Raw genomic sequence first — 21,787 nt, forward strand, 5'->3', positions numbered from 1 at the left:
CTCGCTCTACCTCTCTACCTCGCTCTACCTCTCTCTCTCTCTCTCTCTACCTCTCTACCTCTCTCTACCGCTCTACCTCACTCTACCTCGCTCTACCTCTCTCTACCTCTCTACCTCGTTCTACCTCTCTACACCTCTCTACCTCTCTCTCTCTACCTCTCTCTACCTCTTTACCTCTCTCTACCTCTCTACCGCTCTACCTCTCTCTACCTCTCTCTACCTCTACTCCTCTCTACCTCTCTACCCCACTTTACCTCTCTACCTCTCCACCTCTCTCTCTACCTCTCTCTCTACTTCTCTCTACTTCTCTCTCTACCTCGCTCTACCTCTCTACCTCTCTCTCTACCTCTCTCTACCTCTCCCTCTCTACCTCTCTCTACCGCTCTCTACCTCTCCCTCTCTACCTCTCTCTCTACCTCTCTACCGCTCTCTAATTCACTCCCTACCTCGCTCTCTCTACCTCTCGCTCTCTACCCCTCTACCTCTCTCTCTCTCTCTCTTTCTCTACCTCGCTCTCTCTACCTCTCTCCCTCTATCTACCTCTCTCTACCTCTCTCTCTCTACCTCTCGACCTCTCTACCTCTACCTCTCTCTCTCTCTACCTCTCTCTCTGCAATGGTTGGTGGCTTTTACTTTCCAAGTCAATCAGAATATGCTTTGGATGGCCAAAGTAACGCAAAGTATTGTTATGTGCCACACTGGACCAAGAGGGTACTCCATTGGTGCTACATGGGTGCTTCCATACAACTACCCATAGTTTTTTATGCAAATCCCTATCTACTAACAACCAAAAACAAGGATTTGCTCCAAAATCTCATTTCTCCTAGAGACAGACGTAACTGTGCAGCAAGGTTTAAAACTCCATAATTGATCAACTTTGCAAGTGTGCTGCACTGTACACTCCGTGTACAAAGTTGCCAAAGTGTTTGAGCATAGTTTTAGGTCTCGCTTAAGAATCTCTTGTGAGACTTCTTGTTACCTTATGGGGGTTAGTGCCCACCCATTGTGCACCATTGGTTGCCTTCATTGCTACTCTCATTTGCTTGCATCTTATCCGTCAGCTACAGGACAGACCCATGTCCCTGTCTGCAAAATTTCCTGAGTCCATGCGTGACTAGCTAGTCTTGATTTTTTTTATTAGAATTCTGGGATTTGTAGTCATGTTTGAGCCAGTCTACAACCAGGACTACAAGCCCCAGAATTTTGAGGGGGAAAAAAACTGGACTAGGCCAACTAGTTACGCATGGACCTGGTAAACTTGGTAGCTATGGAAAAGTTGGTAAATATGTCCCAGGATGTTACCCCAACGCAATCTTAATTATACAATGTGGCTTAGTTTCGGGCTTTTAGAAAAATAAGCGTGACACAAAATTTCAGAATTTATGCGCCAACTACACAAGCTTAATCGAATTTTCGTCTAGCCCAAAATCAAATGACACGTTCTGGTTACTCATTGAAATGTTAGAAGTTTAAGAACTCTGCATCGACATCTCTACCGGGCACATTTCCATGAACCTCCGTGTGCAGGGGAGGGAGGGAATATCAATATCTATCAGTAGTCAGTACAGAGTTTAGGAAAGGCGTGTCTCGCGCCACGCCCCGCCCCACCCCGCCCCGCCCTTTTATAATCAAACCACCCCCCGGCGGCTTCCCTCTCTCACCATAAAGGAAGTCGTAGGGCCTAGTTGGCCGGTACCCTCCGCCTCCATGTTGCTGTACGGTGTGGGTCACAGACATGACGGCTCTGTCGCAGCCCCGGCTCGAAGTCACTGCCCCGGCTCGAAGTCACTGCCCCGTCAGGCTATCACTGGACTCCAGGGCTGCAGAATGGTAATGGCCGCGGTACACAATCACCACAGCAACGGTAACCACGGAAGAAGTCACGTGATGCGGAAGACTTGCCGCCATCTTAAAGTGAGCATGAAGGTGTTAGATGGAGTTAAACGTCCAGGAGCCCACCGTCTGCAGAGTGACCAGTTCCCGAGGAGACCTCGGAACAGAAATAGAAGAAAAAGGAGCAAGTGGGCGAGTGAGCTGAGCACGAATACGAACAGACACGATGCGTCTTCACAGACATGGATCCAAATAACTTACTTGAATACTTCATTCAACAACCTATGGCTGTTCTCCCGTATACTAATGCCATTAGTTTGCGTTTGTGCTATATAAGGCTACGTACAGTAAAATACATAACGTTTCATCAAACATTTTTTCTATGATGTTTGTTAACCAGAACTTACATCCCGCTCTCTTGTAAAGAGTTCTTATTCTATGTCAGGTCCTGAGGCGACGATTATGCATAACGTTCTTTATTTTATTAAATAGCAGTCGTTTTAAAGTTCAACATTTATTATAAACAGTGAAGTCAATTCACTATACATCCCAGCACCCTCTGGGAATGAGTAACCATTAGCAGCAGTCCTCCAATCATAACAAGGGTCCCAGTATATAACTCTGTGACTTCCCTTCCTGTTCCTCTTTATTCACTGCTGGTCAGCTGAGTCGTTATTTATTTTCTTAGCTCTTATCCTATTGTGTATGCTAAAGGCGTTTTTTCCCCTTTAATTAAATATCACTAAAATGCTTTGTTATTGAGTCTTAGCTACGTGCAGTAGGCCACCTCGCTCAAGCGGGCCTCTCTATACCAGGCGGGTGCCCTAGGTGGCCCTGTTTTGCGCGATCCACAACTCTGGCACCTCCTGCTTCTCGACTGGGAAGCCCTATGAGCACCCCAGGAGCACGGCACGCAGAAAGGAATCTCCTATAGGGGTTTTCCTTTAAGGATTTCCCTCAAGGGATTCCTTATAATCCTCCCACCTGGTGCTCTAGTTACATACACAAGATAATCAATAATATTTATTCTTAATTTCACAGCACTGGCGAGGGGGCAAATATATATTTAAAAGGGCGCATATATTTTTCTGATGAGGTTGCATATTATCCAGTGGTTCTCTTACCCTCATTAATGGAGTCTTTCCAGGATCACAAGTACTCCCAAGGTCAGGAGGGGGAGGAGGAATGGTCCACTGAGAGGCAGCGCCTGTCGGAAAAGGTAGACATAGCAAGAGCTCTTTTTCCTTTACAGACTCAAATAAACAAATTAGCGAAGCATTTGCTCAGGGTCTTTTGGGGAAGACAGCAGGAATGTAATGGCAGGTCCCAATGGGCAGTCTAACAAACAGGCAAAGAAGGCTGATGAGCGAGACACGGAGCACCTGGGAGGCTTCAACAGACTTCGCAAAGTCTTTAGTAAGAGTGTGCACATGCTTAAAAATGCACCCTACTGGGAGGAAGACTATCCTGGGGAGAACAGTGACATTGTCACCCGGAAGAGCCGGCCTGCAGCAGGCCATGTGGCCTGGATACAAATGCAACAGGTTCGCAGGAGGGGTATCTAGATCAGACCAAAATGTTTGAACCTGAGGGTCTATTCCACCCCAGGTCTATAGAGTGGACCCCTGACAAAAAAGTGAAAGAGTAGGTCGTTAACAAGATTAGGCAACTCTTGGGAAAGGAGGTGAGGGCTTGTTTGAGGGTGAAATGCGTCTGACCTTCAGTGAAGGGGAAGTTTACAGCCACCTTGGAGATCGATCCAAAAATCTGCAGTTTCTTCGGAAAGTATATGAGGGACCCTAAAAAGGGATCGATAGGTCGTTGAGGGCCTGTAAGGACAAACTCCTTGACATGGTAGGCGTTCTCACCAAGGTTATTGAGATGGTGAAACAATCAAAGACATCTCTCCCTATGTCTACAGAGATTGTGGCTGGCTTGACGCAAAGGGTGATATGCTTCTGAGGGAATGCGAACTGTGCTCTCCCTTCAGATTGACCCCCATCTGTGCTGATAAAGATAGATGCACAACTGGGTGATTTGGCAATGTCCGAGGCAGGGGACATTGCCCAGGGTAACCTCGTCGGGGACCCATTTGTGAAAGAGCTTGGAAAAGTCTTTGCCACCTTCTCTGCCTTAGACAAGGTGTAGACATCAATCAAGAAGATCTTCCCTGGCAAGGTTTTTGCCGGACAAGGCAGGGGCCTGCTCCTCTGGCCATCCTGATCACAAAGGCGGCTCCTATAGGGAACAGAGAAAATAGAACTATGGATGGCATGAAAAGTGCCAGGCAGGCACCTTCCTATCCTATAAAGGAACGGGCAGAGACAATAGAGGATGTAGAGTTGGAAGTAAAACCACAGGGGGCTTCTCTGGTAAGGATTATCCTTTCTTCCCCTCGAGAGGTGGGGGGGGGGGCTATACTGGTTTGTGGACAAATGGAGGGAGATTTCCTCAGACTTCTATATGGGGTTCCACATAGAGTTCTACAGCTCCCCAGTCCAACACTTCCGAGCAAGACCCTTACATTTCTCAGATCAGGAAATGAGCCTGATATACGATGGGGTAAACAAGCTATTGTCAAAAGGAGCAATTTACAGGTCAGTACTTCAACACACTGTCATACAATCTGACTGGTTAGTGCTGAAGTGGAACAAACATTTGAATAAGAGATTTGACTTTTGCTAAACACGAAATGGGGCCTCGTGCCAAAATTTGACTAGAATTTCGACATTTCACGCAAAAATGTATTACAAAATGACAGATTTACATTTTACATAATTTCCTTTCATTTTGCCAAAAGCAAATTATGTGAATTGTGAACGCCCTTAGTGCTGTGTTGTCAGACACACCCCCTTTAGAGCCATCTTCTGTTCAGTATACAGGCTTAATTAGTAAATGAAGTGAGAGTCACGTGACAAACAGAGGATTTGCTGCAGCCCGGCAACTTGGTGGTTCGGTTCTGGAACTCCTTCCTCTCTTGGGGACGTCAGTCCTGTCACATTGACAGTCCCTGGTTGTTTTCCACTCCCTTGCCGCCGTTGTCAATCCAGGATTGACTGGTGGGTGGGTTGCCTTACACTTGAGGACCAGGGTGTTCTCGGTCGCAGCTGCTGAGGTGGAGCAGCGGAGTGTTCAGAGGCAGCTGGCAGCGGAGGAGAAGCCACAGCAAGGGAGTGGAAGCAGGAGGAGGAGACGGAGTTGATCTGGCGGTCCATTTTGAGCTCTGAGTCCAGGATGGTTCCCAGGTTGTGGGGGTGGGTGGGCTTCCGAGGGCGGGGGGCCCCCAGGTGTCGTTCCAGGCGTCTGGGTTTGGGCCCATGATGAGTACTTCCGTTTTGTTGGTGTTTAGTTGTAGGCAGCTGTTTTTCATCCATATGGTGACGGCTTCCATGCATTCTCGAAAGTTGTGTCTGGCGGTGTTGGGTTCGTTGGCTAGGGAGAGGATGAGTTTGGTGTCATCTGCATATGACACAATGTTGAGTCCATAGGTTCTGACAATGGGGGCGAGCGGAGCCATGTAAACGTTAAAGAGTGTAGGACTGAGGAAGGACCCCTGGGAGACTCGGTAGGTGTAGGGTCCGAGAGGAAAGGGGGAGTCTGACCCGCTGCGTTCTGCCGGAGAGGAAGGAGCGGATCCAGTCGAGGGCCTTGTCTTGGATCCCTGCGTCATGGAGTCTGCGCATTAGGGTGCAGTGAGAGACTGTGTTGAACGCCGCTGAGAGGTCGAGGAGGATGAGGGCTGCTGTTTCTCCTTTGTCCAGTAAGGTACAGATGTCGTCTTTTGCCGCAAGGAGGGCGGTTTCCGTACGGTGGCTTTTTCTGAAGCCGGATTGGGAGGAGTCTTGCTGACATGTGGGCTGAAATTCAGGTTCATGATCGACACCTAGATGTCGCAGAGGCTCCCTTCTCGGACATTGAAGAAGGTACTGCCCAATCCCTTAAAAGATTTGAGCGAGAGGAACGTATTGTTCAGGACGTAGCTATTAAGAATGAAAACCTTGAAGTGCGCAGTAGGCGCAACAACATTCGCCTTTTGGGCGTCCTGGAATCTACTGCCACTGGCCGTCTGGACACCGTTGTAGAATCTCTGTTGGCCGACTTGTTTGGGAGAGACTCCTTCAGCCCGGGATTTGTGATTGAGCGTGCACACCGCTCCCTGTGGCCTCGGCCCCACCCGGGGTGCCCTCCAAGACCCTTAATTGCGCGAATCTTTAACTATCGGAACCGCAATACTGCACTGCTCCTTGCGAGAGAACGTGATGACACCATCTGGCAGGGCTCCAAGATATCGTTGTATCCTGACTTCACTATAATGGTACAGGTGGCCCGCCGCAAGTACACCGGAGTCAAATCCACCCTCAAGAACCTTGGTTTAAAATATGGCATGTTTTACCCCGCTAGAATGAGGGTGGATGTAAACGGTAAGGCCCGCATATTCGACAGCCCAACGGAAGTCCAGGAATTTTTCCATACCTACAGACGGAACAATCAGGCAGCCGCAGATGGTGTTCGATCGTCCCCACCCCACAGTGGGTCCGATGCCAGTATGGAACTTTTCTTGGGAACTGGGTCAGGCTGAGTACATCCAGCAATTCTCTCTCCATTGCTATATCACTGTTTTGGGATAATGACTTTCATATTTGCGACATGTTTTCAGTAACTCGGTAACTGGCGTGGCGTTGCCACCCCCCCTTTGGTGTACACCTTGGTTTGGTTTTACGGATATGGATGTACTGTTTCTGGGTTTGCATCATTCCACTGTTAAGTCGATTGGTATTTCGTACACTATTGCTAGTTTGGGGTAGGCCTTGCTTCCTTGGTAGTAAGGTTGGGTGGGGGGCGGGAGGAGGGGGGGGACTATTGAGATCATTTGCATGTTGTTGGATTTTCATGAGACTGTTCACTGTTACGGATAATGTTCACTCGAGACCATCCTCATCTTTCATACATTTCACACCTCCTAGATGGCCCAGTTAGGCAATATACAGGGTCCCTCTAGTCTCTCCTTAATGTCCTGTAATGTTTGAGGCCTTAATGATATCCGTAAGAAAAGACACATCCTCCATTATTTATTGCGCCATCACATTGATATTGCTTTCCTACAGGAAACACACTTATCCAAGTCTGACTCCACACACTTTGCTACCAGCTGGGGAGCGTATAGGTATTTTGCCAATTATAGCAATTATGCCAGGGGCACAACCATTCTCATACACAAACGACTTCCCTTCAGCCCAAGCTCAATAGTGACCGACGGCGAGGGCCGTTACACCATTGCGGCAGGGTCGTTAATGGGACACAAGATTGCTTTAGTATGCGTTTATACCCCGAACATGGACTCCCCAGATTTCTTTTCATTCTCCATACACTCAGGTCATGAAATTGAGTCCCATGTTTTTTCTAGTGGGGGGAGATTTCAATCTATTTCCTGACCCAGCACTGGATAGCACCTCCGCCTCCCCAGACTCCAAACCTCGCGCACGCCGGGCCCTACTCGACATCTGTGAGCATCTTCCCTTATTGGACATTTGGCGCAAGTGCAACCCCACCAACACGGAATACACGCACTATGCCGGCTAATACACCACCTGGACCAGTATAGATTACTGGTTGCTTTCCCCGGGCATCTCCAGTTGGTTTCATTCTCTCACGACACTTCCAGGAACATACTCCGACCACTCCCCCATTCTGCTTCATCTTAATGTCCCTTGGCCGGAAGGTTTTGAGCGACAATGGCGCTTCCCAAACAGCGCCCTTCTGGATGACCGGTTCAACAATGAAGTGCTGGAAGCTATAGAAGACTACTTCGCTATTAATACTGGCTCCGTAGACACATGGGCAGTCCTATGGGAGGGGTTCAAGGCGTATATCAGAGGCGTATGCATCGCCAAACATGTCGGAGTCCTCAAGGACCTGCGCAACACGCTATCCTGCATGGAACGCAGCCTGGCAGAGCTAGACATTGCCATCGGGCGCGCTCCTGATCCGGAGTTAATGAGGCGACGTCTAGCCCTCCTCTCCGACTACAGAGAGGCCGCGGACCGTGAAATTATTTTTCTGGGCAAGTACCAAACCGCTAGGCGGTACGGTGAGGGGGAAAGACCTGGCCGTGTTTTGGCCCAGATGCTGCGACCCCCATACAGTAAGGTCTACATCACATACATTTGCTCTTCTACTAACCAACACTCGCCACCACGTCGGGTATTCGAGACTAATTTCTTGACTACTTCAAGGCCCTCTACACTTCCAAAATAGGCCACGACCCTACGGCCCAAGAAGATTATTTATCTGAAGTTGCATTAGTATACCTTGAGAAGCACATGCAAGATTTTTTAGCGGAACCAATCTCCGAGGCTGACATACTCAGAGCAATCGAAGCCTTTCGATCCTCCTCCGCCCCCAGGTTAGATGGCTTCACGGGGGATTTCTACAATACATATAAAGATCTCTTGGCACCGCAACTTATTGAAGTAAACGCGGAGGCACCAGAGAAACAGATCCTCCCTCCCACTCTGCGTGAGGCCGTCATCATTCTCCTCCCCAAACCGGGCAAAGATCCGCAACTCTGCAGATCCTACTGGCCCTTGTCATTATTAAATTTGGATTATAAAATCCTGGCTAAGGTCATCGCTATGAGGTTGTCCCAATTGATGGAATTCATTATCTCCCCTGCCCAATCCGGTTTTGTCCCCCACAGATCTACATCGCTTAAGCTCCGGACTCTCTTCTCAGTGCTTCATAGAATCAGTCCCGATATCCCAGCTGCACCCATTCTACTTGACACAGAAAAGGCATTTGACTCCTTAAAGTTGCCCTTTTTTTTATCAGTCATGCGCCGTATGGGAATGCCCATGGGTTTCATTGCCACCACCTCCTTGCTCTTTTGCCGCCCTGTAGCGCGACTTTGGCTGAACGCTACACTCTCTCAACCATTCTCCCTCTCCCGAGGTACAAGACAGGACTGCCCTTTATCGCCTCTATTATTCATCCTAGCTATGGACCCTTTAATTCGTCATTTTCAGGAAAGGCATCTACAGCGCGGCCTTCAATTCAACACTGGCCCCCTCCTTGTCTCGCTCTATGCAGATGACACTGTTCTGTACGTGAGAGAGCCACATGCCAATTTAGAACCCCCTCATGCGAGAAATAATCAGATTCGGTCAACATTAAGGCCTTGGCATTAATTGGCATAAATCGGTGATCTTCCTCTTGACTCCCACCACCAAGCAATAAGAATGCGAATTCCCTCTGGAATGGTGCACGGACTCCGTTAAATACTTAGGCATCACGCCCAAGACTCTTAATGACACAAATACCCATGCACTCCACCTCGCTAAACAAGCCTACAGAGATCACGTATGGGAGGTGGCTAGGGCACGCATGGTGAAAACACAACACACAATCTATGAAGTAGGGGACAAAGCAGGAAAACTGCTGGCATGGCTAGATGAAAAAGAGAGTTCCAGCCGCTGGGTGGTGCAGCTGAGACTGCCCACTGGGGAGACGGTGACAGACCCTAACAAAATTGTAGCGGCTTTTGCAAATCATTATGAAAAAGTGTATACGCCCGTAGCGACGACAACTATTGAGGAGAACCTAGTGTTCCTAAAAGACTTACAACTTCCAAGACTGACACCACAAGATGTACAAATACTAGAGGCTGACCTTACGACAGAGGAGGTTGCTGCAGCCGTTAAGGGCCTCCAGTCAGGGAAGGCAGTAGGGCCAAATGGTGTCCCAGTGGAGCTGTTCAAGCGGGAGGCGGATACGGTGGTGCCACATTTACTTAGAATGTATCAAGCCAGTTTAAAAGAGAGGGTAATGCCACGTGATCAAAGGGTGGCGACACTGATAACGATACTAAAACTGGGCAAACCCCCCCCCCCAGGAATGTACCTCATACCGACCGATTTCTCTCCTGAATGCGGAAGCGAAAATATTGGCGAAGGCTCTGGCGGCAAGACTGCAGCCCCACTTAGCAACACTTATACACCCAGACCAATCCTGCTTCATGCCTGGTAGGAACACGGCGATGAATCTAAGACGACTACACCGCATATTGGCTAGTGGGCCCTCTATCCAGGAGGAGGCAGTCATCCTCTCCCTGGATGCAAGTATGGCCTTTGACAGAGTAGAATGGCCGTTTCTTTTTGCAGTACTCCGACACTTTGGTTTTGGGCCTAAATTCTGTGCTTGGATACAGCTACTCTAAACACAGCCATTAGCACAGGTGGCGGTCAATGGGAGATTATCAGAGGACTTTGTGCTGGGACAGAGGACTAGACAGGGTTGCCCTCTCTCCCCACTACTGTTTGCCTTAGTATTAGAGCCCCTAGTGGTGTGGATTCAGAGAGACCCCGTGATAAAAGGACTGAAGTGGACAGAGGAATGGGAAAACCATATCTCTATGTACGCAGACAACATAAATGACGCAACCGGGACGGTCCATTAACTGCGTACTCGACATTTGTGAATCCTATGGTAGGGTCTCCGGCTATTCAATCAACTGGGCGAAATCAGTGTTATATATTCTAAAAGGCCCTCCACCACGATTGCCCAGGGGAGTGACGCTGCAGAACGCTGAGGAGGGTTTTAAATATCTCGGTATCAATATTACGCCTAGTCCTGAGAAATTCATTGAGCGCAATCTGCTCCCGCCCCTGAGGAGGCTACGGAGCGATGTCAAAAGCTGGCACGCTCTCCCATTGACGCTACTGGGGAGGGCTGCGTTATTTAAAATGAAGGCTCTCCCTCGTTTTCCATATGCTCTACAAAATACACCCTTTCCGGTCCCGAACTCTTATTTTAAGTCCATTAAGGCAGAGGTGGGCCACCTCCTGTGGGAGGGTAAGCCGCACCATATAGCTCTGTGCAAGTTTATGCAGAGCTGGTATGATGGCGGAATTGCTCTGCCTAACGTTCGATTATATTATTGGGCCTCTCAGCTCATTGTAATTAATCAATGGCTACACGCCCCACAGGACGAACCAGCTTTACGCATGGACAGACACATTTTGGGTACGGATGGAATTCTTAGCGCCCTGTACGATAAATCCCCCAAAAAACAAACTGGTCGGTCCCACGGCTCACACCGTGCAAATATGGTACACGGCGCAACGGGCGCTGAGATGGGAAGGGGTGATCACTAAACATATGCCACTGTGGGATTCCCCCAGGTTTGGCAGGCAGCGTAAGAGTAAAGGATTCGCGAGATGGGACTTCATAGGCATTTCCAGGGTCGGCGACCTATGGAAAAAGGGCGAGGAGGTCCCTTTCGTGCAGCTGCAGGCGACATACCAACTGGTGGGGACGGAACAGTATCGGTTTCTGCAAATACAGCATGCACTGATGAAGGCCATACCTAAGGGAACTGACCTACCTGAGTCCTCTCCACTTGAGGATCGTTTGCTGTCGGACCAACTAACCAAAAAGGCTATTTCACTAACATATCGGAAGCTGGTTAACAACCAGAAGGATCCCACAACTAACCTAAAGGAGAAATGGGAGGCAGAGGTGGGGGAAATGGACGAACAGGACTGGCAGGAGGCATTGGCGTCCCCGCGGGAGGTGGCGACCCCATCCAGACTAAAGCTTGTGCAACTTAAAATACTGCACAGAACGTACTACACAAGACCCACACTACATAAAATAGGGAGGGCGGATACACCTCTCTGCTTGAGGGGTTGTGGTCTCCAGGGTACTTTCTATCACACCATATGGGAATGTCCCTGCATTACTCAATACTGGAGGGCGGTTATGGCCACGGTCTCCCGGGTAGCTGGGTACGACGTCCCCCCCGAACCACGGAGATGTCTGCTTAATGTGTGGGATCCCACAGATCTTAACCATGCAGAGCAAGCCTGGGCAACCCTCAGTTTCATACTTGCAAAGAGGAATATTGCGTGATATTGGGGGGCATCGTCGATCCCGTCTCACCAGCAGTGGTGTTGCAACCTAGAGGGTGCCATGGTCGCAGAAATGGCGGTCTTTATTAATAGGGGCTGCTCCCGAAAATAGCAGCGTGTCTGGGGAAAATGGAACACTTTTAGGGGCAACATTTGTGCCCCCCCACCGGAGGACTCAGATCCGGACTTGAGTGACTAAAATTGGTAATATGTTCATTATGTGGCACCACCTCTGTAGGGGGGGAAATGCAAACCTATAAGTTGGTGTGATGGATTTAATGATCAATATGATACATGTACTATGCATAATGAGGTTGCCTTGTGGGTTATGTCAACACAACTGTATTTGTCATAATGTTGAACGACTTGACTCGATGTGTACTTTTTCAATAAAATGTTAAAAAAAAAAAATACTTAGGCATCCACATCCACTTGGATACAGCTTTGATTATACGCCTCAACTACGGGCGAGCAATCAGCTCCCTCGAAGCACAGATAGAGCGCTGGCTGAAACTGCTGTTGTCCATCGCGGGCAAAGTGGCGATCCTTAAAATGGTGGTCCTTCCCAAGTTTTTATATCTTTTTAATAACATCCCGATACTCCGCCCTAATAATTTTTTCCTGACTTTAAGGTCCCTCCTTAATTAATTAGTATGGGGGGGCAAACATACTTGTGGCAGGTACTTACACTTCCTTATGAGAGAGGGGGATACGGAGTGCCGGACCTCCATTTATACTATCTTGTAGCCCAATGTAGCTACGCTTACGCTTGGTACCATCCTGATGCCAGGATTCCGTTCCTTCATCCGGAATCTGACCTTGTCTTCCCTGAGAAATTAACCATGGTGTTACCAAAGGGCATTCCTAGAGACCCACATGACATTTAAACTGTCCACCACCAGTTGGGCATGGGAAAAGCTGAGACGTATTACCGGCACTGCCATGCTGTACTCCACCTCCCTTATGCTCCCCAATGCCCGTTAGTTACCAATTACAGGGGAAAAAGTCGTGCAGCCCACGTTAACTAAATTTCATATTACAAAACTGGGGGATCTGTATCCCGATGGCCAAGCCTTCTCAGTGCAAGATAGTAGCCGCTTCCCCGAAGCCACATTTATGGATAACTTTGCGCTGAATCGGATGCGCTCTGCGCTATGCTTCCTGGTTTTCCGCTCGAACCTGAATGATTTATTCCCCTGTCCCTGGTCATTGACAGTGAACAAGGAGTTAATCTCATCTCTGAACTGTATAAAGCCAGGCTCCGTAAGGACTGGGAAAACGATCTTAGCCGCTCAATCACAGAGGACCAATGGGCTACATGCTGCAAGGTAACAAAATAGGTCTCCCTAAATAGTAGACACAAATTACTGCATTTCAAATTCTTGCGCAGAATGTACATTACCCCGGCCCACAGACTAAACCAATCCAGGCCTCACACCTCTCGCAAATGCATGGCCCCTCACGCTGATTTTGCACACCTTACAGGGACCTGCTCACTTCTGCAGCCGTATTGGGAGACAGTTCATAAGACACTGGGCAAAATGATCAATCTGCCTCTGACTCCCATCCCGTAGGTGGCACTGCTGGGCTATGTGGTTAACTTTCCCAAAAAGGTGCGGAAATTTGCGGCCCTAAGTCTGCTACTAGCCAAAAGGGAGATTGCAATTCATTGGGGCCGCAGGTCAGTCCCCACATTACAGAGCTCGATGAGCAGTTTGGCATCATGTAACACAAATAGCGAGATATACGCCACCACTCTACCCTCCACATCTCGCCCCAGGGACATCTGGGGTCCATTCAGGGCCTACACTGAGTCATACAGGCAGCCTGCCGCTACACAACTGGAGCAAGGTATAGTCCCGACTGGGGTGGGGTAAACAATCTGATGGGTTTCAATATGATTGATTTGAGCTATAGCGAATGCTTTAGTGCTAATGACCTCTTTGCACAGCCCCTGCTCTCATGTTTAAGACAGGACAGGAGAGATGATCATCAGTTGGATGGGGGGAGATACCCGACACTGTGGGATTGGAGGTGACTATGGGACTCTTTTTTATATTCTCTTTGTTATCAGAAGATAATTATTTTTTTGTTGGTGTTAATATACAAGACTTACTTGTACATCCTTGATACCGTGATAATCTGTGTGTGACCTGTAGCAGTGGTCGCTCATGTCCATTTTGTTCCTATGTGAAAATTCATAAATAAAGTTAACAAAAAAAAAGCATTTCACCAGTAAAAACGTGTGGTTTCCAAATACCAATTTATCCTTGAACAAGTTGTCAGGTGTTAGCTTTATGGCTAATCCATCCTTGGATCCAGGTAATTTTACTGGTAAAATTCTCAATGTAGAGAATACCTGGTGAAATGCTTGGTACATGGTTAGATGCCACTTTTATATAGTATGTGGATGGGACCATCTGGAAGCGTGAAGTGAAGAGATTAGAAGGACCAACAGAGTAAACAGTAGATACATTTCTACCATGGTGCTAAGCAACGAATATATGCAGGCTAATATTAAGACAGTAATCTTAGCATACTCCTACTGTGCGCACCCTACCTAAGTGTACCTCAATGTACCTAGCATGTATGTGGGTGTGAAGCCAAGAATCCCTTAGGAAAGAGCCACCCCCATTACCTGATGAGAGATAATGAAGATCCCCATCTTGGTCACGAGTTGGACACCCCGCAAGGGATGTCAGACAGCTGCATGTTGAAGCCTCAGTGTGCAGGGTACTCCGTGTCAGTGTCAGCATAGAAGCGTCTCCTCTAGTTACCTAGTGAAGGTGTGGTTCTTTTATACCAAAAAGGTAGCCTCGGGGGCTCTACCACAATCAATATGTTTTGCGTACGATTATGTAGATGATAAATCAATAATTATAATCATGCAAAGTAGCACTCTCACCCTAGGATGAAGATAGTTATGACTTTTATACAGAGTATATTTATCCTGTTATGTAAATCATGTGCAAGGGATTAAGATATGATGCTAAGAATCCTCATGCATAATAAATGAGGCTAGTTTTAAGGAAACCAATCAACATTTATTCAGCACATAACTGGGTAGAATGTCATTGCTAAAACCGTTATGCAAAGCAAGGTAGGGCAAATGTAGGTAAAAGGTTGCTTAGCTACATAGGCCTAGGTTAGGAAACATAACACCGACTCCTCATCTGAAGGTCGACAAGGTCAACTAATGCTAAAATCTGCCTGCTAAAAAAGCATTAAAACATTATCATAAAACCAGTGTCTAAAACATCTAAAATCATGTTATATGTAGAAAGGATGCTATTAAAATTCAAAAGCTCTATAAGTTCACTAAATAATCAATCTATGATTAGACTGACTGAGCACATCGAAAGCCATGCTGCTTAGTGAGAGCAGAAGAAAAAGAAAAAACCCAATGTTTCTCATTCCAATTTGGCTTGTTTTGGAAAAAGGCCGAATTGTTCCGATCACACGAGAGCCAAATGTTTATGTGTCCTGTGTGGGAGACGCAACATCACTGTTTGCTCGTATTCGCAGACGACGGTCCCTGTAACACCTCTTGCATCAGGCCAATGGAGCAAAGGTATCTTCTCCGGTTCCCACAGCAGCCGCTGAGGAAGCACTCGACACCTGTGAGCCTGTTGTAGAGCCGTCGTCCGTTCCGCCAGAAGCTGAAGCATCCCATGGAGGTTGTAACAATGCCTTCATCATCATGAGAATACGCTGAAGACACTGATACACGTGGGCCTTTACGGGGTCCAGTAGTACGTCTGTGTCGGGTGGCGCAACCGATGGAAGGGTCAGACACACCTCCAACATGCATTCTTATCCACAGAATAGGCAGTGGTACACAGGCAAGATGTAGTCAAACCAGACTGGTCTGAAAGATAGGAAACAATGCTCGCTTAGCTCCCGAAGCAGAGGTGTTCCCAGATGAAGCACCATGCGTTCACGAAATCATCGCACCAGCATTGCTTTTTCCATCTCTCGATGAACTGGGCCATGAACTGGGCCGTCCATTGTGAAGCAGGAAAACTAAAACCAGGATGCCCACTACAAGTAGTAGGACCATCAGAAGCCCTGCAAAAATGCTTCCCAATACGGAGTGTATGAATGCTGAAATGACTCCGAAGATTATCTGAAAGGTGCTCAACAGTCCAGAACCTATACGTTTAAATTGGTGCACGATCCCCCTCATATCAGATATATTAAAGATACGGTGAACCATTTCCCTGGAATTGAGCGGGAAGTTCGTACGGACTAGTGTCTGTATCTCAGATGAAGACCTTGCAACCTGGAGATCAAAAGTCTCTCGGGCTGAGGTTAAGGACACATCTTTCTGAAACAGCATGGTTTTCAGGCTGCTCAGAAAATCAAACTTTATAAAGGGAATATTTAATGAAGGCCAAGGCATTGCCTCCCTAACTGTGGGCAGGTGGAAACAATGCTTGCATACAACAAGTAACCCTGGAACGTACTGTGACCAGATATGCGATGCCCGGTACCATACCACAACAGCCTTGATCATTCAACATCAAATAACTCCTGTTCAAGAGCAGCTCGAACACCTGATAAATCACAGCAGCCAGTGAACACTTCAAGTAACAGGACAAGTTTGCAACTGAAGCATTACAGGCCGTGAAGCAAAATGTACTTGCAAACTAAGGACCCACTTAAAGCACTTTCGCAGTTTGAACCGCTGAGAAAAACTTCAGTGCCCCCATACCTGCATCTGAATCTGTATGGTAAATCCTAGTACTCATGTATGTGCCCTTCTACTAGCGTTTTGTATCTGCCTCCCTGATGGTATTTGAGACAGTACTGAAATTAGAATGCTGTGACTGGCAGTGTAATATAGCCATGGATTAACCATTCTGTGGAAGGTGACTCAGCCACAGTGAAAGGTAATTGGTCCAATTTTTCAATGTGCAACATTGTATATTTTGCATCTCTGCGTGCCAAAACCATCTGTCTTTCCATTAAATTGTAGACAGAAAACAGAGTCGTGCTGTTGATGTAATGCCAGGGCACGTGGCTAGAACGCGATGATTGTAGCGTCCAGCTTAATAATAGGATGGACCACAATTGCGATTGTTCCATGTTGTTGAATAGACAAATCCTGTTCCAACATATCTACTGCAGAAGAAACAATGTTGCACAGTGAATACATTCTGGATGATAGTGTGGTCATGCCATTTTGGACCACAGCCAAAGCCTTTTCATGGTTAACCCTATCTATTTCTCAAAGACTTTCAGCAGCCTCCTGTTGAGAGATTTTCCATAGTTCATTGTAAATAGCATAAAAAAAGCACTTTTCACGTGCCTTCTGGGAACCTAAGAAACAATCTCTAAGATCCATGTCATACTAGAGAAGGGATAAGTGTTGTTTCACTTAGGACTGTGTCGAGGTCTTGACGACTCTAGGCATAACTTCCCAACACAGTAAGATGTCACCACACCGAGTGTTCTGATTGTACATAGTGCTGAACAGGCCTATGGATACGAAACCCTTTGGTGGTACCCCTGAATCTTGACTGACACCTATTTGTGTCGATAGGCCAAACAAACCATCCCTTACCATTGGAATCTAATGAACTGTAAGAACCATTGTGTAGCATGGCATCTAATGTATCCTCACTGTGTAGTGTATAGTTTTGCCAACTCTCAAAGTATGTAAGTGAGGGAATCTGGTGTGTGTTCAAATCCTTGATCTTGGCTAGCCCAAGACAGGAAGTCTGTTGCACAGTCCTGTTTAGGAACATGATTTGATGTGGTATGAGGCATGCTCTAAATAGGGCCTCAATTCCCTGAACCTGCCAATCTTTAGTCCCCCAGACAGATTTTGTGTCTATAGTGTTTCTCGAAAAGTCGAAACTCTGTAAAGACAGTTGGGAAATAAAGAAAGCAGAGTATATCAGCATAGTGTTAGTCTGCATGTTTTTCTTTGCATATGTAGGTGCAAGCCTATAGTAATAAGAGGCCGGGTCTAAAGTGTTAAACCTAGAAAAATAAACAAACCTCCGTGCAAATGTTGTTGAAGTACTTTTTGGATGTGTTGAGCAATGTTCCCATTGACGGTAATTGAAAACATTACGTGGGATACTTGCTTTTTGCAAAAAATGGTGACCATTTTTTTGGTAACAGAACATGTCACCAAAATTAGATGTATCATCACACAATTCATCGTTTGAAAATGCAAGGGAATGTTCTAAATAGTATGTACAGTTTCAATGTCCTAATCATCAGAGAGAGTACTGGAGGTGATGATATCACTAAGAGAAATTTTGAATAAATGAGGTATTCTTAAAAGTTCAGTAGAACCATACACATCATAGGAAACTTGGTCCCAAACTATTACTTCAGGAACTAGAACCGCTGTAATGTTCACTAAGGACAGGTCCCTCTGTCCACGGTTTGATGATGCATGCTGTTTCAGGACCAAGTTTGCGTGTTGCCCTGCAGAGCATTCAGGGAGGTAATGTCCATTCAGGAGCAAGAAAAAGACAGTCACTATACCAATCCAAAGGACTAGGAACAACAGACCAATTGCAATCCAGAGCAGTATCCAGGAAAAACAAAGTAAGTCTTTTTCAGCCAAAGGTAGAAATCACAAGTTCGTTGTTTGTTGGGAACTGGCTGTGGCGGGAACTTGGGTTCACGTGGATCCGATGAGAAATCTTCAAAATTAATGAAGTAGCCAGACGCAGTCCAATCTATCTTTGGTAGCTCAGCTTGTTTTGTGGAACTGGCAGATGGCAGAATCGATACATATTCACATATACGTCAGTATTTGGCCGAATTGAGATCTGTGTATCATTTGTAATTTGTTGTTGTTCAGTTTCAACAGGTACAAGTTGCATTCTATTGTTAGTAACTCCTTCACTTTGCAGAGTGGAGTCTTCAAAGGTTATTAATCTTTCCATCTGAACTTCCTGTATGGTAGTGAGAGGATATCGGTGGCTACCCACGAGCCCACGCAACCTACTGTTGAGTATCTGCCACATAGTGTGGTTTGATCAGATCAATTGAGACGAATCTCTTGCCTTTTCAGCCAGCAAGGGGCGGAAGAAGAACTGTTCTTGTTCCTTCGACAGCCAGGACAGGTACAGGTGCTCTGTAAGATGGCCCGAATTCTTTTTTGTCCACTATCTTTTCTCTGAGCAGGTCCCCAACTTTCAGGACTGAGGCAGGTCTTACCAGAACAGCTTTCGCTTCTCCAGTGGTGGTTCGTTTTACTTGGATGTTGCTTTGTAATGCCCGGAATTCATTGAGTTCCGGTAAAACAGTCAAACAATAATTGATGTCAAATTATTTTTCAATCGCCACTGTGCTGTCATAATTGAGGTCTGGTACCCACATTCCTATCTTAAACAGGACTTCATATGGGGTACGGTCCCACAGGGATTTTCTTGGCATGTTGTTAAGTGCCCATATAGGTGATTTACTGAACTACCACCCGAGCCTAATACCCTAGCTGTTAAGGATTGCTTTAAGTCCCGGTTTTTCCTCCCCACGATCAAATTTCCCGTGGAATGAAACAGGGAGGAGTACCACAATGCTACACCCAAACTTCCCATGGCTTCTTTGTAAGCTAGTAAGCTAAACGCAGGGCCACAGTAGGAATGTAATTTGCCAATTGCGTATGTCTCTTTGAATACTCGCAAATCCTTTATAACAGTTTGGGCGTCAGCCGAGCGCTGAGGCCAAACCCACAGGAATCTAGAGCATGAATTCACTGCCACCAAGATGTAATTGTAAGCCACGTCAGATTGTAAGGGGCCGCAGTGATCCAAATAGACACATGCAAGGGGTATGTCTGATATAAGTAGTGGTGTTTGAGGTAGGCATGCTACTGTGAAACCTTTTTCATCTGCTGACAGATGTCGCACTTAAGGACAAAGCCCACAACAGCAAGGAACTATTCAACATCGTCAAAGAATTTACCAACCACACCGCCGGCACCAACGACATCACTCCCTCCCAAGACCTCTGCGACTCTTTATCCTCTTTCTTCCACAACAAAATTGCCGACATACATAACAGCTTTGAAAACCAGTCCGATGAACAGCCCACTCCACCCACCTCCGAACCAAAACAGCACTGTCACAACCTTTTCGCCTGGAACCCAATCACCACTGAAGACACCATCCGCCTGATGAACTCCATTCACTCAGGATCGCCAACCGACCCATGTCCCCACCACATCTTCAACAAAGCAGACTCCATCATCGCACCCCATCTCCGCGATGTCATCAACTGTTCCTTCAACTCCGCTACCTTCCCGGAAAGCTGGAAACATGCCGAACTCAGCGCCCTTCTGAAGAAACCCACAGCAGACCCCTCTGAACTTAAGAACTACCGCCCCATCTCACTCCTCCCATTCCCTGCCAAAGTCATTGAGAAAGCCGTCAATAGTCAGCTCGCCGCCTTCCTTGAATCCAACAATTCCCTCGACCCTTCACAGTCCGGCTTCCGAGCCAAACACAGCACCGAAACCGCCCTCATCGCAGCTACAGACGACATCTGAACGCTACTGGACAACGGAGAAACAGTTGCCCTCATCCTACTCGACCTCTCCGCCGCCTTCGACACAGTATGTCATAGCACACTCATACAACGCCTCAACAACGTCGGAATACAAGGAAAAGCTTTGGATTGGATCATCTCGTTCCTCGCCGGAAGAACCCAGAGAGTCCGCCTCCCCCCATTCAAATCAGAGGCCACCGAAGTCATCTGTGGTGTACCACAAGGATCTTCACTCAGCCCCACCCTCTTCAACGTATTCATGAGTCCCCTCGCATCCATCGCGCGCCAACACAACCTCAACATCATCTCCTATGCAGACGACACCCAGCTGATCCTCTCCCTCACCAAAGACCCAAACACCGCCAAAACCAATCTACACGAAGGAATGAAAGAAGTAGCCGAATGGATGAAGAACAGCCATTTAAAACTTAACTCGGACAAAACGGAAGTCCTCATCTTAGGATCATCCCCCTCTGCCTGGGACGACTCATGGTGGCCACCGGCCCTGGGTACAGCACCCATACCTACAGATCACGCACGTAACCTGGGCTTCATCCTAGACTCCTCCCTCTCGATGACCAGACAAGTCAACGCCGTCTCATCTTCATGCTTCAACATCCTACGCATGCTCAAAAAAATCTTTCGCTGGATCCCCACCGAAACAAGAAAGACAGTCACCCACGCACTGGTCACCAGCCGACTGGATTATGGAAATACCCTTTACGCCGGGACCACAGCCAAACTACAGAAAAAACTCCAACGCATCCAAAACGCCTCAGCCAAACTCATACTGGACATTCCCCGTCATGCTCACATTTCCGGTCACCTGAAGGATCTCCACTGGCTCCCCGTCAACAAGAGAATAACGTTCCGTCTCCTCACCCACGCACACAAGGCCCTCTACGACCTAGGACCCGAATGCCTCAACACACGACTGTCCTTCTACACACCCACCCGCCAACTACGATCATCCAATCAAACCCTCGCCGCAATTCCGCGCATCCACAGATCCACCATGGGAGGAAGATCCTTCTCCTACTTAGCGGCCAAAACCTGGAATTCGCTCCCCACTCACCTCCGACTTACACAGAACCACCTCTCCTTCAGAAAGCAACTAAAAACCTGGCTATTCGATAAGTAATGCACCCACCCTCCCTCAAGCGCCTTGAGAGCCTCTGGGTGAGTAGTGCGCTATACAAATTACTGAACTTGAACTTGAACTTGAGCAAGACCTGGCAACCAATAATACTGCCTTAGTAGTGAAATAGTCACAGCGATACCTGCTTGTGCTGAACCCAGACCCTCGTGTGCAGCTAGAATTAATCATAATCTGCGATCCATGTTTGGTTTATTCTATCCCCCACTCCTGGAATTCGAGCATACGGAATGCTTTGCACATCTAACTTGTAGGAGTACTTGAGTGGAAAACCTTTTGGCAAGGCTGAGCTTTTGCGCGTGGTGTTTACAGCTATCATAGTTGCTCCGTCTATCCTGGTGCTGGAACGAGTGATGGCAGCAATGGACGCAGTTCGCAC

General features: G+C 47.4%; 1 protein-coding gene across 2 annotated transcripts in view; it reads right to left on the reverse strand.

Annotated features, from left to right (window-relative positions):
• CFAP91 (cilia and flagella associated protein 91) overlaps window positions 1–21,787 on the reverse strand; it is a 587,002-nt gene that overhangs the window by 474,694 nt on the left and 90,521 nt on the right. The window contains exon 1 of one of the 2 annotated variants that reach the window (XM_085621056.1): window positions 1,662–1,853. The exons of the other annotated variant lie outside the window; for it this stretch is intronic. Within the exon in view, the coding sequence (XP_085477182.1) occupies window positions 1,662–1,737 (76 nt within the window). The 5' untranslated portion in view covers window positions 1,738–1,853. Of the gene's footprint in view, window positions 1–1,661; window positions 1,854–21,787 lie in introns of those variants that run through there. 2 annotated transcript variants of the gene reach the window in all.

The sequence above is a fragment of the Triturus cristatus genome, chromosome 8, assembly GCF_964204655.1.
Source record: "Triturus cristatus chromosome 8, aTriCri1.1, whole genome shotgun sequence".
Taxonomy (NCBI): Eukaryota; Metazoa; Chordata; class Amphibia; order Caudata; family Salamandridae; genus Triturus; species Triturus cristatus.